Genomic DNA, 17835 nt, shown 5'->3' on the forward strand with positions numbered 1-17835 from the left:
AGGATTTATGCTATGAATGCTTCCTTTCTAAAGCACTTTCTCACTGAAATGTTTTGCCAGGTCTTGGTTGGGATTTTTTCAGTGGGTTGGTTTTTTTTTTCTTTTTCCATTTCATTAAAGAATGTGTATTTTTAGATGTAATTTAGCTGGAAAAGTAAAAGGCAGTGCCAGCTATGCACATTTTGATAGGGAATGTCTCAGGAGCTGACTGTTTGATTTGTTCTTCCTTCCCTTTCTCTCTGTATCTCCAAACAGATTTGTAAAGCCTGTATATAAGTGTCACTGAAGGGTGGATATATCAAGCTTTTTTTCCTATGGAGGCTTATTTCTGAGCTGCTGGATTTCTCCTGGTATCTAGATCATGGTCCCTACAGGTTTTTAGTTAAATTTCTTATGCTGAACTGGGCACTTTGCCTGGAGCTGTGCAGCAGAGCTGGCAAACAGGATATGGCTGTAGGAAATGTGCTTGTTTCAAGCTTTCTCTTGGGATTCTCCTCTCTCACAATACAAGAAAATAAAAAAAGGGTGGGGGGGAGGAGGAATAAAAGCATTGTACTCCTGTTGCCTGGCTCTAAATGCACCTGACATGCACTCTGCTTGCTGCCTTCAGCCTGGCTGCACACCAACATCAGGCAGATCTGGGGACAAGAAGTGAAATCATGTCATGCACTTTTCATATGAAATGAGACATTTCTGGTGTTCTGTTCCCACGAGCACTTCTGATCTTTGTAGAGGAAAAAGCAAGAACATAATTGCTACCATGTTCCTTTAAAAAAAAGAAAATGAAAGGAGAGGGAAAAAAAAAGCACAGTGCAGGGTTTGGGGTTGTCTTTCTCCTGCTGCCTGCATGATGTAGACATTCCACCTGCTTGCTCTGGCAAGGCCAGCATCACTTGGCTTAGAAAACTCTTCTGACATTTTCTGCTAAGTTATAATTTCTTTCCATCATACTCAGCCAAGTGAGGCTGTTTGTGTTTTGGGACTACAGGAGATATTCTGAATTGTAGAGAGGAGGGAAAATTACAAAAACTTACTGCTGGCACTTGCTGAGATTCAAGAAATCCAAGAAATTCAAGAAATCCACTGTAACAGCTGTAACAGCAGCAGATTCCCTGGCTACTGTACTGAAAAATTCTCTGCAATATCTTCAGACTAATACACTGCTTGACAGTGATGTCACTGGTCTGTACCTTTTGTGGCTGCCAGTTTAAATTTGCATCAAAGTTATGTGCAAACAATCATGTGAAGTAGTGGGGAGGGAGAAGAAATTCTGAAACACAAGAGCATTTGCTGAAAAAAAATATTGAAGGGGAGGTATTGTCTGAACTAGCTGCTTTTAATATTTCCTGGAAGTCAGTGAGAGAATGAAGCTGCAGGATTCAGTTGGCTGAAAGTTTGGGAGTGCCAAACCTGGCATCAGCTTCACCATTTCTTAAAATTTGCATTTTTGTTAAAGCCATCAGGGTCTGGTTTTGTGTCTTCTGCCTCTCTCTTGAACCATTTCTCCTGGTAGCTTGAAGTGCACCTGCACTGACATGTGCACCTGCTTCTGCATGAATTGCCTGAGTTTGTACCTTGTGGTGACAGTTAATGCCAGCAGTGATGTGGGATGTGAGCACTGAGCTGGATTTATGGATCTTGTTTCAGCAAGGATTTAGTGAGCATTGTTTAAAGTCAGTCCATTCCTTCCATTAAATAAAGCTGTTCTGGGCAAGCCTGTCCAAACTGGAATTCATCAGTCTCAGATTCATATTGTTTTGCTTCCTTCCTTTAATCTCTGTTCCGTGCTGGGAGGATTGTGTTGGGTTGTTTTTATTTTCCTTGGAGCTTGAGCAGACACTGTTTTTTTATGTAACTGGATGGAGACACTGTAGGATTGAAAAGATGCCACCCCAGTGAGGTGAAAGCTTCAGGCAGAATGCAGCACTTCCCTTGTGTGTGTGCACACACCCTCCCTTCATCCTGCTCCTCTTTCACTGATGGTGATTCACAAAACTGAGCCAGCCCTTGGTGCTCATGAGCCAGGCTCTTGCAGGCACTCATCTTGTCCAGGCCTTGAAAAAAGCCATTTGTCTTGGGAAAGTGGAAAAACTGAAAAATCTTTCCCTATACTCAAACAGGATTAGTACCACCATAAATGCTGTCTGCTCTCAGTGAGCTGTTGTGCACAATTGTTCTGGGAAGCACAGAAGAAAAAGGTGCATTTGGGGTTTTTTTAATACTTTGTCCACAGCAGCTTGTGCTCTTCAGTCTGCTCTTTATTACTCCAGGTCAGGGGGAAGGAGTCTCCCTGCTGCCTGTTTTTGTGTTTTGTCTTGTTCCAGCTTGGCTCTGCAGCTCCCTGGACTCCTTTCAGTGCTGCCTTTGGGCCCTTCAGCTGTTGATCTTGTGAGATCAGGGCTGCACAGTAGATGGCAGCCAGAAAATCAACTTGCTGAGTGCATGATAAAGCACAGTACAGCTTTTTTTTGCTTTTTTTTTTCAAACTCAGTCAAGCAATAAGTGAATTTAGAGTTGCTTCTGTACAGATTTTCACGGGTTTGGTTTGTGAAAAATCTAAGGTACAGGTGTCACTAGCAAAGTCCTAATTTTTTTTTAAGGCCTCAGAATTCAAATGGAAATGAACTCTTTAAGTGATGTCTTTAGCTCTGGGATGCTTGAAATCTCTAATAATTTCAAGTATTTACTCTGATGGGGAGTTTTGACAGACAATCCCTCCTGCTGGAGCCACTCACCTGCTTGATTTTATGTTCCATGTGAGATACTGATACATAACCCAGGGTATTGGTGATGTAATCAACAGAGAGATCACCTTTGCTTAAGTGGATTTAGGTAACTACCCTATATAAAATTCAGTTACCTTCAAATTTTCCATTGTTTAAATCCTTTGGAATTCCTTTAGAAATCTCTCATCCACACATAAATATTTCTTCTCTTTCATAACCAAAAGGTAGCAACTTTCCAGTATTTATTGTACCTTAGATTTCCACTTGGTGATTCTCCATTTCATTCCACTTAATGTATTAGATAAGATCTGCAGATTTGTGGTTTTCATGCTGTCTTTCCTAATCAGTTCATTGTACTCCTCGTGTGTCTCAAACTTAAATTAGCCTAAGGGAGTGTAGAACAGTTCTGGTGTGATTTCTCCATTGGAAGTTTTTAGAAGGTTCTGGATCTTCAGTGGATACTCAGTGGTTTGAATAAGACTTCTTAAAATTTCCATCTGCCAAACTTTAGTCAAGTTGTTGATGCTTGCCTCGAAGTTTTCAACAGCAAACTGAGCAAATATGAACAAGCACTGGAGAAGTTGGTCATCCATTTGTATTTTGAAAGCATTTACGAGGTTTGAAAGCAGCCCAAGTTAATGAAAAGCTGTGTTGATGTCTCCAGCTCAGGATGGAGCAGTGGGTGGAGGTATGAAGGAACTCATCACTAAGCAAAATTCCTGTCCCTGGGCAGTGAGGTGTGGCTGCAATCCAGGGCTGGACGTGTTTGCTGGTGCCTGCAGCAGCTCTGGGCTCTCTGATGTCTTGGCTGGGCCTGTGGGGACTGGATTTGGTGGGGTGGGAAAGTGTGGGCCAGGGCAGAACAGAGGACTGGCTTCATTTAGCCTCTCACAAATAGGGCAGACTCAAAGGATGCAAATTAAAGAAGAAAATTCTCATTAAAGCAAACTTACTGATTATTCTGGAAGTTCATAGAACATGCTATTTAACACAGCTGACATTTCAGAGATCCTTGTCTCATATAAAACATGGCAGGAGGGGCTTGGCCATCAGATTCTCTCAGAGCACATGAGTTATTGTTTCCTGAGAGCTGTGTGCTTATGCTTGGTACCAACTCCTGGCATACAGGAGACTTGAAAATGAGCTTCTGGACAAGTCAGAAATGCAGCACAGCCCCTTGCAAGGCTGTTAGGGCCCAAATAAGAGAACAGCATTTTTGGGGCCACATAGCCCATGTGTAATGCACCTGAATTTGGCTGTGCCACTGGGTTCCTTAAGTGCCTGCTTGGCAATCTTGCTGTTTGAGGGGATTATTTCTCTTGCAAGAAGTGGCAGAAGGAGATGGGAAGCATAATGGAGTAATAAATGGTATGAGGGTAAGAGGAAGGATCAGGAGGTGCTCAGGGACACAGCCTTGTCTCCTCCACTTCTTCCTCAGTTCCACTTAAAACTTACAAGAGATAAGAGTGCAGAATGGAGTTTAGTCAAGGTTAGAGCTAAAGCACTTCCCTCCTTTCACCTCAACAAACATTTGCTTGTCTCAAACCAAGGTGAGAAATAATTTTAATTACCCATCTAGCAAGTTCCCCCCGGAAAGGGAAGGAGCAGCCTCCTGACAATGTATTTACTGCTGGTGAGTCACTGTATGGCCTGGACAGATGTTGCACCTCTGTGAGCTTCTGCAGCCTCTGGATTTGTCCTCACAGCCCTTCAGTTACCACAGATTGCTCCACTTCCCCACTGGTGAGCTGAAGCTCAGTCTGTGAGCTCCCCATCCATGTAGGTTTGTGGAGAACACAGTCTGGATTCCCTGGGTTCCAGTCCAGTGCTCTCCCCAAAGAGAGCTACTGCTTTGGCATCATTTTTTGCTTTGAAATGTCATGTTCCTGTTGAAATTTTTTCTCTGTGCTGCTGGGAGCAGAGCTGTTGGTGCACACACCAAAGGCATTGTCTCACAGGGGTTGGAACTGTGACACTCAGCCCATCTCAGAGGGGCCTGGGGCCAGCTGGCCAGGGAGAAGATGTGTGCTCCTCTGTGTACTTCTTTCTTTTTCTAAAATAGCTTTAGCCTTGTATTTTTGTGATCCAAGTGTACTAATGCAGAAATAGTGCTTTCTTCTTTTTTTTTTTTTTTTTTTTTTGTGTCTTCCATGAATGGCTATAAAAAATGCCCTGTAGCAGTCAGTGCCACACAAAGAATTTGTTTTTCTGCTTCCAGAGGGCTTTGGCTTCTCTGAAAGTGGGTCATGTTCAGAGTGAGTTTGGCACAGGCTGTTCCCACATCTGGCTTGGTGACCTCACTGCTGTCTCCTCACCTGATGCACCTCTCACCTGGCTGGGAATGGAGAAAGGGAGGGGGTCAGGGAGCTGTTACCAAGGAGGCAGCATTCTGTCAGTGTCAGGTTCAATGAATGGCTTCAGTGTTTGCAGGCACTGAGGAATTTTGGACAACAGTCCAGTGAGTCACAAAAGGTCTTTGGGAGGGAGAGGGCAATGTTGGGATACAGCTGGTACTGTTTCAGAAACTTTATTTGTGCTGAGCTTGATATCACTTGTGACTCTCCTGGGATCTCCCAGAAGCACCAAAATATTTGAGTGTTGGTCTCAGTATGGTGAAACCATATTTAAAAATGTCTTATCCTACATAATGCCTCCTGCTCAGCACACTGCAAACATCTGCAAATGAGATATCCTTAATTTCTTTGAGCAGGCAAGCATTAGCTGTGTGGCCATCTCCAGGCCAGTGCAGCTTGCTCTTGAGTCCCTGGTTGGGCAGGTTGGCTGTGTCACTCCTGGAGAGCTGCCAGTGGGGTCATCCTCCTGAGATGGGAGCGCAGGATCTGCATCCCCAGCACTCCCTGGCAGTTGGGTTGGGTTTGGTTGGGTTTGGTTTGGTTTGGTTTGGTTTGTCAGCCAAAGCCCTGCATGGCACAGGGGCACAGATGAATTCAGCATCACACATCTGGCACACCTGGGAGCCTGCAGAGCTCTGATGAGGAGCTGATCCCTGAGCTCTGGGAGCACCTGGGCTGTGGCCACCCTGCTCTGGGAATGCACCAGGCTGGTCCTGCTCAGCTGCACACAGCTCTGGTTGGCATTCCCAGGACTGAAGGAGTCTCCTGAGGGCTGGATCCAGCCTGTGTTCACCTGACTGTGCTCTAAAACACTGCTTGGTGCCCAGGGCCAGTCACCAGAAATGAAAAATCTATGCTTTGATCTGTTCTGAGGAAAGGCTTTGTGTACAGCAGTTTCTCTGGAATTCCAGAGGAGTTCAGTGTCCAAGACCTGGTGAAACAAAGCCTTAATTCTTTCATTAAATTTAGCTCTGCAAAGAAATGGAGCATCCTGTTAGACTTTGACTTTCCACGGTCCAGACATTGTCCTCTTACCTAATAAATTGGATTTCATTCTTAATTTTTATTCTCTTGTCTCAGAAAAAAGTTGTACATTTCTAAATAAGCAGCAAAACTTTTTAGGTTGGAGGCATAACTTGACTAAAATCTATTTCTTCCTCCTTTTTTGCAGGAATTCTCAGAAGTGGAGAAAAGAGATCCTCAGGAGCTAGTTGGTAAGTTCACTCAAAAGTATTTATTCACAGGTTTTTATTCAAGCTAGACTTTGTAAGTCCCACTTGTAAAAAGCACCTCTGCCCTGGCAATGCTAGAATTTACTGCATGAATATTTTCAGTGAACTTTTCTTCTGGGAGAAAGGCTTCATACCTAAAAATATGAAAACAATTTCATGTTTAAAACTTGTATGTAAAGGGCAGTGTTGGTGTTTTTTTTAGATGAGCTTAAAACCAAGTGTAGCTTTGTCTAGCCAGAGCCAGTGCAGCCAGGAGTGATGACTTTGTTCTGTGGCTTCCAAAACTCACTAAAAGTATCCCCATTTAAATGTGAGCCACTCACAGATTTACAGCTGCTGTGCTGACATAGTACTCTGTGTTTTCTAATAGTTACTAAAACTTGATTTTTGTGTCATCTCATTTATTCATTGCACCATTATTAGATTTGGAAAGTTCAGGGTTGTCAGCTTGAAATACAATCCTCTGCTTGGTCTCTTTGGAGCTGCACAGAAACTGCATTTTATATTGCATTTCTGACTGTCTTGCACTGATCCTCTGTTCCTGAGGTTACTCCTGCAGTTATGTGCTATCACATAATAATATCATTAAAAACAAATGAGTTTGGAAGTTGCTTCATCTCTCAAATCAGATTGATATTTCAGTCATAAAATGTGGTAAGTGTAAATTAAGATGGTAAATACTCAGATCAGCTGTGGCTCCTACAGCAGCCATCACTGAAGTCTGGCATTTATAAGTCCTTTTTAGTTGGTCTGCCCAGACTTTGCAATGCTGTCTATTGGATTTTCTGCCTTGAAAGGGCAAAACTGCTTCAACTAGTCTTATCATTAAATGCAACAGAAATCTTTCTTCAATCTACTCATCCTCCTCTAAATGCACCCTGGAAGCATGGATAAGACAACAGCATTTGGGGTAAAAACTACAGCACATTCTCTAGAAGCCAACTGCTCTTTTCCTCTGTGTTTTACATGTGGGTGAAGCTGTGCAGTTTGAAGCAATGCAGTGGGAAGTCCTTTCTTAATGAAGGTGTAAGGCTCAGGTTACAATTCTGTTTGTCCCCTTTTCCCACAGTGACTGCCCAGACTGCATTTCTTTGTCTCACCATGGCCAAGACTTGCACATGGCTTTAAAAGCAGCACAGGGAGCACTTGGTATTGTCACAGCTCATGGTGAGCAGTGTTGGAGAGTCTGAGACCTGGACTGAGGTCTCTGCAATCTTATCTTTAATATCCTTTCCAAACAGCAGTGTGCAGGCTGGCTTTGTGCAGAGCCAGGTTATTAGAGGTCAGCATACTTGCCATGCTGGATTCTGTAGGTCTGTTCCATTAGACCATATCTTATCTAGTTGAAAAGGAGCTGTTGCAAGAGACTTACAGTTGGAGTAATGTAAGAACCACTCCCTTTCTGAAAACTTGGACTTTCACAGTTAAAATTCTTTAATGGAAAAAGGTGCAAGATTTTCTGACACAAAGTGAGTAACTGCTCCAGTCTGGACCCCTCAAGTTTTGTCTATCAGTCTGTGGAAATCAAGGTCCTCCTTGGACAGTTTTCCATAACTGCTTTTTGCATTAAAAGAGTGTGGGCCTGCCCTTCTCAGGAGATAACCTTACATTTTTCTGCATCACCTTTATTAAAGTCTGTGATTGTGCAGTTGCTTAAGTATTAAATCAGTGTAGGCTCCTGCCAAAAGCACTGTTTGTGTTTTACCTCCCCGGATGCACAAAAACCTTGGAGCAGCTCTGGGAGTGGGAGCCAGCTGGGATCCATCTTCACTGCTCCTTTTTTGTTGTTTCTTTTTTTTTTTTTCTTTTTCTTTTTCCCTGTGAGGCTTCCAGCTGGATCCATTCCCTGATGTGCTTAGTGCATGCTAGGTGAGCACTGGAGTTGGCACAAAGAAAACAGTTGGGATGAGCTGCTGGGAAGGGCATGGTTGTCCTGACTTGTGCCAAAGTAGTAATCACACAATCAATGGCTGACAGAATGAGTGGGAACGTTTCAGCCCCCTGTTTGAGAAGGAAATATGTGTGAAGCTTGTTTTCATGGATTTCTACATCAGCATTGTCCTTTGGGGCTTTTTTGTACCACTCTGAATCAGTTCATGGTGCTGCCACGACATTGCATTTGCTGTTTCCTGCAGCCTTGCAAAATAATACTTGAAGGATGTAGGGTTTTTTTGCCCTGAAGATTTTTGCAGCATGCTTGTTTACCTTTTGGATTGTAAGAAATGTTCTCTCCAGCCCTTGGGATATCTAAGCACAAAGTCAGTGTTCATAAGAGCAGAAAGTATGGCTGGGTTGCAGGTCTCCCTCTGCATTTCTCAGCCCACGGAGCAGAAAGGGACCTGGTGTCCTTCCATGGATGGGTGACTCACTGGCATGTTGTTGTCTCCAGTTCTTCCCTGTGATTTGGCTGTTCTGGTGCCAGGAAATCAGAGCCCCCCCACCCTGGTCTGTGCCAAGCAGCCTTGGCTGGAGTGCCAGGGAATGCAGTGTGGAGAGCTGGCAGCACCGCTTTGCCTGTCTCCAGGGGAAGCCCTTGCTGCTCTGATCACCCTTTCCTTGGGTTTTTTTGTATAGTTGTGACCTTTAGAAAGAAACTGGCACCTGAACTGCCTCTAATCCCTTGTGGCTGCTTCAAACAGAGCACATAAATGACCCCTGAAAGGGACAGGAGTTCTTTATCCCACCTGGGAGCAGAGTTAATCCTAGAGCCGTGATCCACACCGTGTCTGTCCTGAACAGCCAGCTCTGTGCTCTCTGTTCTTTGCTTTTCTCTGCACTAGGAAAACATTCCTACCCATCTGTAGGGAACAAAACTCCTGTGTGCTCTCTGACAGTGTCTCCAGCAGAGCCTTTGGGCTGAGAGCAGTCATTTCCCTCTGGAAATGGAGATCACAGTTTGCACTGTGCCACTTTCTCTCCTGCTTTGCAAAGTTGTCTCCTGTATTGGGTATAGGTCTTATAATCCATCCATCTCAAACTGAAGCACATTAAATGTAGCATTTCCATTTCATTTTCTGCCTTACCAAGATCTGGTGAGCAAATCCTTGGAATCTGTGGAATCTCCTTCAGTGACTGCTGAGGTGCTGAGTCTTTGCAAGATGATATTTGCCTGTGCTTTGGCCTGGGAGCAGAGGAGTGACTGCACACAAAGCTACAAACACCTCCTGCTTGTGCTGATGAAGGGTTTAATTTTTAGGCCAGCTTGTGGAAGGAGAATGCACAGACTAAGCACCAGCAGCAGTGTCCTCTAGCAGCAGGAAGCTCTCAGGGGCAGTGGCCCCTGCTTTCTTGAACCCCCATGTGACTCATGGGATCTGCTTCACAGCTCAATTCTTTGTCAGGACTTAGAATCTGATTGGGGAAGATATTTACTTACTGTGAGCCAGAATCTGGGTGTGCCTGGAGTGATTAATTGTGCCAACAGCCACTTCCTGAGGTCCACATTTGGAGATCCTCTAGGCTGTGAGCCTGCAAATCACAGGGCAAATGAGGGGCTGGAGCCAGTGTCACTACCTGTGACTCATGTCAAAGTAAAACTTTGATCTTGACAGGAATAACAGGATGCACAGAGCAGTTGGATGTATCCTGTGAGGACACACCTTGTTGTGAGCTGTTCATCTGCAGTTATTGCTGTAGACATGGTGGAAAGCTGCCCTTGGGACTTGGAAAACACAAAATGTTTTATGTGTGGCCATACATGCAAATGCCAGGATTATAATCCCAGTTTTCCTCTAGGGACAGAGCTGGTGGGAAGATGCTGTGGCCATTCTGTCTGTGCAGGGAGCAAGACTGAGGACTGCTGCAGGGCATGGATAATTTGTACTTCCTTACTGTAAATAAGCCCAAAGGGGTTAAACTCACCCTTAAACTCACCCTTTTCTCTTCCCAATGATGTGGCACCTCTGGCTGGCTGCAAAGTGATGAAATAACTGAGTAATGCTGCAAGTTTGTGCTCAGTTTGGGAGGTGCATGTCCTGCCTTGCTGCTGGCAGTGCTCAGCTGCCTCCAGCTCTGGTGGGATCGAAGGAGGCAAAGATTCCTTAGGTCCTTGTAAACCATTAAAAGATGCTTCCCCCCATAATGTTGATAAAGAATTATTTTCACAAGGCTCACACAAAAGAGGAAATTAGCACCAAACCTGAAAAGTCATGCATCAAAATATATTGTCTCATTGGGAGCTCTTGTTCTGCTTCCAAAATGATTTCTTTTTCAAGGGGGCTTTGAATGGATTGCTGAAGATATTCTTATGACTTTGACTTTTTTTGCAGGTAAAACAGAGGTCCTGCCCAGAGTTCCTGAATTTATATGAGCACACAGTTCCCCTTCCCATAAATGTTTTGTTTCTCTGTGGCTTATCTGCAAAGAGCCTGTGGGATGTCTAATGTGGAACTAGGCTTGATTTTTTTAATTAATTTTTTCAGGTGCTTTCTTTGCCTAATAAAATCTGGATTTAATGGCCTTATTTTTTAATGCTTCTGCTGTGAACCTCTTAAGCCACTAATCAGCTTTTACCTTTCCCAGCAAGCCTTGTGTGCTGTGTATTGCCCACACTTTGTGTCTTTGCCACTGTCTTTCTGGCTTTCCTGCAGCTCTAATTAACCCAGAGGCCTCCCCATCCCAGCAGCAGCTGTAACCTGTAACAAATGTGTGCCTTGTTGTCAGGGAGCTCCCTTTGCCTGCCTTTCTCTGGGCACTCTGGCAAGCTTTCCTCCTTCCATAAAGGCTCCCACTTGCTAAATGCCAAAGGACACTTTTTGTTTGTTACTGGCAACTGCTGGAGAATTTAACCCTCAGCAACATCTTGATCAAACAGAATGAGCGGTCGCCTGCCAGCTTTTCCTCTCAAAGGATCTTGTCCTTAATGCTTCACATTTTTACAAAGGACAGGGAAACTGTAGCAGCACTGATGGTGTGTGTGGTGTTGTTGATCTGTAGCCTCAGCTCTGCAGGGTTCCAGCAGCCCTGTCTGGCCTTTGGGCCCTCCTGGCCTTTATCCAGAGGAGCTGAACTCTGGGTGCTGCAGTTGTAGCTCAGAGAGCTTTCCTGAGGAATGTGTAACTGAGGAGCTGCACATGTGAAAAGCTTGGTTGATGTGACTTGTGTGCTGCTCCCAGGTCCCTTATCCAACTCTGGGATGTGTTCCCTGGACAAATTATGCTTGAAAACAATCCCAGCTGCTTAAATGGGGCACAAATCTCTGTTCCAAGGCTTGGCCAGAGAACTGCCTGGGTTTCCCATAATAGTGGGAAAGTAGCAAGCAATGGGGGGAAATGTGGCCGTTTCTTTTGCTGATAACTCTGTAAACTATATGGCAATCAGGCACTTTAGTAGTGTATCCCAGTACAAACAGCTGTGGAAATTTGGCAATCTGGACTGGGCTGTTCCCAGTCCTGCAGGACGAGTTGTTCTTTCTAGCAATAGTCTGTCTCTGTAAGCAGAGATCAAAGTGCCTGCTAAGGAAGTGTTAACTTAAGGATTAAATGTAATTTCTTGTGGTTAACTCTTGACAGCCTTGGGGAGCATTGTTCTCTCCTTGAGCCACTTTGGTTCATCCAGGTATGTCCTGAAGTAAATATTCACCAAGTGATTATCTCCCCCAAAATGGCAGAGAGCCAGACTGCATAAAATTGATGCTGTGCTCCACCCCATGCATGGCCCCATTCTCTCTCCAGGGGTGTATCAATAAAACAAGCATCACATCCCCTCTTCCAGTGACCCAGCCTTCAGGTTCTTTAGTTGCTTCTTGCTCAGCACCTTGAAAACACCACAAGTCCCAGCTGTCAGCATTGTCATCACCTTTGCCCTGGGTTCCCAGTGAGGGAGTAGTGCTGACATAAAAGACATAAAACAAATTTAATGACTTGTATGGCTGAAATTCCCGTCAGTAGTTCCAGAACTCACCCCAGTTTGTTCTCTGCAGCTTCTTTTTCAGAGAGAGTGAGGAACATGTCTCCAGATGAGATCAAAATCCCTCCTGAGCCTCCTGGCAGATGTTCTAACCAATTGCAGGTTGGTATAAGTCCACTTCATTTCTTTTTCTTTTCTTTTTTACGATTTGCAGTTCAGGGCATATTTGGGAACCCTGCTCAGTAAATTTGCACAAGGCAAAGCTCCAGATTAAAGCTGGGTTTTACCACACTGAGTTTATGAATGCACTGTGTTAATGCTTTAGGCTTTACAGCAGTTCCAGTTTAGGAATCTCCAAGTAGCTTTAAGCTGCTTTCCAGCCTCTGTGGGTTAATTATGCTTTAAAACAGCTCTTGATGCCAGCAGTGACACAGAAGCAATGTTTACTGTCAGGGCTGCTTTCCTCTTACCTCAGCAAATTCAGCTCCCTAGCAAAGAACAAATTGTTTTTCTATAGAGCCCTGAAATCCCCTAAACTGGAATAGTTGAGGCAGCAATGCCTGGATTCCTTTTCCACCTACATGTCTCTGGATGGTAAACATTTAGAGGGAAGGCTGGTAGCTTAGAGGCAACAAAAGAACACAAACACGTTTTCTGTGGTGCACGCCCAAATAACAGCAGTGACCAAGTTTGCAATAATCTGTGTTCTCCTCATGGAGTGCAAATGAAAGAGCAGGGACTGCTGTCTCCTAACACACACTTGAGTTTTAACTCTGGTTTTCTGCCCAGCAGAAATACAAGTCAAGAATCACTCCTGAGCTGCTCTGTAAAGTGGCCCCTAACATGCAGTGGTGATTCAGAGTGACTCACCATCCAGATGATGCTTTCTTCTCCACACACTGTACCTGGGCACACCCAAACCTCCTCTGGTGCTGTAGGAGGATTTTACTGTTCTGACATCAATGAACTGGAGTGTGTTAGAGCTGAGGAATGCACAGAGCTTGACAGGGTAGACAGAATAAAGCAGAATTTTTCCCCTTTGACAGCAGTTTAGTGTGTTACATCAAAGGGGAGCTTGTCCTCTGTTGGCAGGTCAAACCACATCTTAGAGCACTTTGAGTAAGGAGATGGGATTGTTCCTTAGAAATGCAAAATGTTCTGGGCTTGTCTCTTGGTGGTTTGCTCTTTTGTCAAATTTTTCCTCTTATAAACTGTATTTTGAACTCTGCCAAAGACAGGACTTCTTATTGTGAAGTTGACTGAGTAGTTGCCCATCTGTGGACTTGGGGAGCCTCATTGCTACTCCATGGGGAGGGGATAAAGGGAACACCTATTCAGTCATTTCTGCTCCCCAGATTCACCCTTTTGCAGTTTGTTCCTTCAAACCTCACAATGTGCTGCTGGATGTGGAGATGGTGCCATTTCCTCTTGCTGATTTTGTGACAACCTGATGAAAATTTATCTCATAGAAGTTTTTTTAAGGTTGTTGAGTTTCATATCAGCTCTTAACAATCCTCCTTTATTCAGGCTGCAGCAGGCCCTCAGACAATAGTCAGCTCTGTGTTTGACTGTCCAGGGAGGGAGACATGAAGTGACTTATCCAGAAGCAACAAAGGAAAATTGACTCAGCTTCTCCCATCCTGAAAGACTGAAGACCCAGCTCTGGTTTTGTTTTATGTGCCTCTGGTACATGAGGAATTTCTGTCATAAAGAAAAGATGATGGAAATTACTGAGGATATTTTAACAGCACCACTTAACTCTGTCTGAGAGCTCCTGCCTCTGCTGTCCCTTCACCATCACCAGAGCAGGAATACTTTTATGTGTTTTCATCCACCTTACTGAGGAAGGGAAAAAATCATGTTTGATTTGAAATCTTTTAGCCTTTTAGAGAATAGACTGCTTGACAACTGCAACCTGGATCAGTTAAGTTGCCTTTGGCATGGGCTTGTGCCTTGTGGGTGATGTGCAGAGAGAAGCTGATTCCATCTGACTGGTACCAAAGCAGGGATTTATGAGCACATTGTTCCTAAGAGCATTTGGCTGCAGTGGGCACCCCCAGCAATACCTGATGATCACTCTGGGTTTAATTCTGCAGCAGAACTTGGCTCTGGCCCTGCCTGGCTAGCAGATGAGCAGGAGCTTTGCCCTGTGGGCAGTGTAGCCCAGCTGCTGTGTCTCAGGTGCTCACCTGAGGCTGCAGGTGGGGCTTGGTGGTTGCTCTGAGTTGTGGGGGAACCTCTGGATTTCAGAATTGGCTTTTCTGTGTCCTGGCTGTGAAGGGGAACAGCAGCCTGGGAAGGAGGAGTCTGTGCCTTGTGTGCAGATCTTTAATCACTGAAGCCTTCAGTAGGAGCAAAGAGCATTCCTTTACCAATCAGACAGTTCATGAAGGTACTTCAGACATTCAGGGAGGAGATGTCTCTTGAGCAGCCTGGCCCTGGTGTAAATCCTAGCTCTGGCTAAGGAGGTCACTGGTTCAGTTGGCTTCTTTCCACATGCACAGGAGTCAGCTGCTGTGCTGCTCCTTTTCATCCTGGCTCACCCTATAATCTTTCTCCTGTAGGATAAAATTCAAAAGCTGTATGAGAGGAAAGTGAAAGAGGGCATGGACATGAACTACATCATCCAGAGGAAAAAGGAATTTCGCAATCCCAGGTGAGCCACCATCTTTTCATGTGACCACAGCACCACAGAGCTAATTTGAAGAATTTCCCTCTTTGTTGGAGTTGTTGCAGAAGGATCCTGATCAGGAAGCATTACTGCTTACAAATTGTCTTTCTCAGTTTGTTACTGAAGCAGTAAAACTCTCCTTTGTGTTTGGTAAAGCAGGAGCTGGAGTTGGTGTGTTGGTTAGATTTTAAATGTGAAGATGTGACTTCACATTTAAAACGTGTCTACTTTAAGTCTACTTTAGAAGATGTGACTGTTGTGGGAGCTGGGAGGTGCTTTGAGGAATAGGAAGTGCTGTGGATAACGGGGTGCCACATCCATCATAGCAGGTGCAGCTTCCCAGCTTCTCATTTCACCTTGTGGTGTGAAGAGGTGACAACCTCCCTCTGTTGGCACATCTGAAACACTTCTGTTCCCTTCTGCTCCCTGCTTCTGTTCTGACCTCTTGCTTTTCCTTTGCAGCATCTATGAAAAGCTGATCCAGTTTTGTTCCATTGATGAGCTTGGTACAAATTATCCAAAGGTGAGGGGGGCAGTGTTTTGACTGGAAAAGGAGTGGGTAAAGGTAACACAGAGATGTGAAATCTCACCTCAGGCTTTCTCCAGCCTGCTTGCTTAGAGGTCTTGTAATGCAACCTCAATCTGAGCCTCTGCAGTGATGTGAACATTTCTGTGTAGCACTGAGCCCCAGTGCCTCAACCTTTGCTACAATGATTCTGCACAAAAGCTGCTGAAGTGTGGAGCTCTGAATGGAACTCCTTGAGGGGGGAAAGAAGCTGAGTAACAGAAAAATGCATGACTTACCCCAGCATCCTTTTTGCTTCAAAGCTGTTTCTTCATTCACAACAGAACATGGTCCCATAGAAGAAGGTCTGATGGGACCTTTGTGTCACTGGGATACAGGAAGAAATCAGTGATGATTCTCATTGTCACCTCTGATTATCATCAGAGAACACAAATACTTAAAGCATTTTTGCACTGGGTTTTGTGGTTCTGTGGGAAGAGCCCTAATCTGGTTTATTTCTTTTTTTCAGGACATGTTTGATCCTCATGGCTGGTCAGAGGATTCATATTACGAGGCACTAGGTAATTCCAGGAAGTCTCTTTTTTGTCCTAGCTTAGCTCTTTGTGTTTTGTACTTAATTAACTGCACTGAAGTCTTCACTTTATGTATAAATGAGAAGTCATCACATGCTGCTCTTTAATGACTCCATTCTGGTTGGATGTGCCTGAATGTTATTGATGCTTCATCAGTTTGGAAAGGCTTTTTAAATTGGTTCTGCAATGTTTTCATCTCTCAAATGACTAAATTAGTGCTGCAGTGCTTTGATTAAAAAGCAACAGTTGCTTTCGTGGCAGTTTAATTTTTCTATATAGAATTTGAATCTATATTTTTTTAATCATGGGAAGTGTGTGAATGAGAACTGCTGAATTTTGCTGTTCTTAATGCTTCAAATCTTCTGCTCTTTCTCAGCTAAAGCCCAGAAGATCGAGATGGACAAACTGGAGAAGGCCAAGAAGGAGCGCACAAAGGTATCTGCTCAAAACCTGAAGAGATGCAGGTGCAGGGCTCTTGTTCCTTTCCCTGCTGGATTTCATTCCATTGCTTTGCTATTTCTATGTTAAAACTGCTTGTTTTATCCTAGATCTCTCCTTTATTCTTGCATTTCTTTTCCCTAACTTCACAGACCAAGTTATTTGCCCTTCCTTATAGGTCCATTTATAGGTTGTTTACTCCACTGGATTTCCTGCTGTTTTGTCAGTATTTTTAAACTAGAACTCTAAAAATGGCATTCAGTAAGTCAGATACAGGCAAGATAATGAATAAAGAACAGCCTTTTCCTTAATTTATGGCATTTTCCCTGGTGCCTAGCCTAGTTAAAGCTTAATTTCCTCACCATGTCTCAGTGTGACACAATACCTGCTTTCTATTCTCTGTGATATTAACTTGTTGCATCCAATTTCCAGAAAAACTGAGCCTATTTTAACTTTGTGCATTTTGTGACAAGCCCAGTTATTCTTAGATATGCCCCAAAAAGAACACAGAGAGGCTTTGGAAGAGATTTCATTCCTGTCCTGTGTTTCCTTTGAGCCAGTGGCTGGCATTAGAACGTGTCTAATGTTAGAGATTTGCCACCTAGGCTGCAGAAGGCTCCTTCCATCTCCAGTCCATGGAGGGTTTTTTGTGCAGTGCATGCTGTGTCTTGCTGCTTGTTTTGGTTTTTTGCACAGTAACCCAGGTATCTGATCATGCCCTTGCCCAGATCTGCAGTTCTGAGGCTGCAGTGCTGTTGGAGCTCTGGTTGCCAGGGTTCCTGCTGTGGTGCAGCCACAATAAATCCTACAAGCAGGCACTTGCCTTGCATCTTCCTTAAAGGAAAATGAATATGAGCTTCTAACTGCATAAATACAGAGTTAAATGACCAGGATCTGTCCTGTCTGAGCTGTATCAAATCTTGTGTTTGTACCAGTAGATGAACACATTTTCATGGTATCAGGCTTAGGAGCTGGGTTGCAGCTTAATTAATCCTTAATTCTCATGGCCTGAGGCCTGTGTCTTCCTTCCACATGATGGGCAGCTCAGAAGCCAATGCAATGTCTTACATCACACTAAAGCTGTTTTAAAAAAGCTTAGAGAGGTGCTGTGGGTTAAAAAAAGGCTGTGTAATCTTAACACTTCATTTTTTAATCTTCTCCTCTTTCTCCTGTGTGTCTCTCCCTTCCCAGATTGAGTTTGTGACTGGCACTAAAAAGGGCACGACAACAAGTGCTGCTTCCACAACCACCACAACATCCAGCACCACTGTGGGAGGTAAAGAACAGCTGTGAATGCACCCCTTGAGCTGCAGTAATGCTGGGATTAGTGCTTCCTGAAGCCTCCTTAGTGATCCTGTAGATGAGGCAGGGCAGTGTTTCTGCTGGGGGTGTTGGACTAGCTCTCCTCTAGTCCCTGTAGTCCATGGCTGTCCTTCTGGAGTGGAAGACTGGGGCAAGGTGGGATGGTG

The 17835-nt window shown here is 44.3% G+C and overlaps 1 protein-coding gene across 2 annotated transcripts in view; it reads left to right on the forward strand.

Annotated features, from left to right (window-relative positions):
• The window catches only part of SAP30BP (SAP30 binding protein), a 29053-nt gene that overhangs the window by 9627 nt on the left and 1591 nt on the right, over positions 1 to 17835 (forward strand). For both annotated transcript variants that reach the window (XM_005494082.4, XM_014272062.3), the window contains 7 exons: positions 6252 to 6294; positions 12233 to 12321; positions 14724 to 14815; positions 15293 to 15353; positions 15865 to 15916; positions 16305 to 16363; positions 17558 to 17642. In XM_005494082.4, coding sequence (XP_005494139.1) covers positions 6252 to 6294; positions 12233 to 12321; positions 14724 to 14815; positions 15293 to 15353; positions 15865 to 15916; positions 16305 to 16363; positions 17558 to 17642 — 481 coding nt within the window. The remainder of the gene's footprint in view (positions 1 to 6251; positions 6295 to 12232; positions 12322 to 14723; positions 14816 to 15292; positions 15354 to 15864; positions 15917 to 16304; positions 16364 to 17557; positions 17643 to 17835) is intronic.

Source organism: Zonotrichia albicollis, chromosome 19 (genome assembly GCF_047830755.1).
Source record: "Zonotrichia albicollis isolate bZonAlb1 chromosome 19, bZonAlb1.hap1, whole genome shotgun sequence".
In the NCBI taxonomy this organism is placed as follows: Eukaryota; Metazoa; Chordata; class Aves; order Passeriformes; family Passerellidae; genus Zonotrichia; species Zonotrichia albicollis.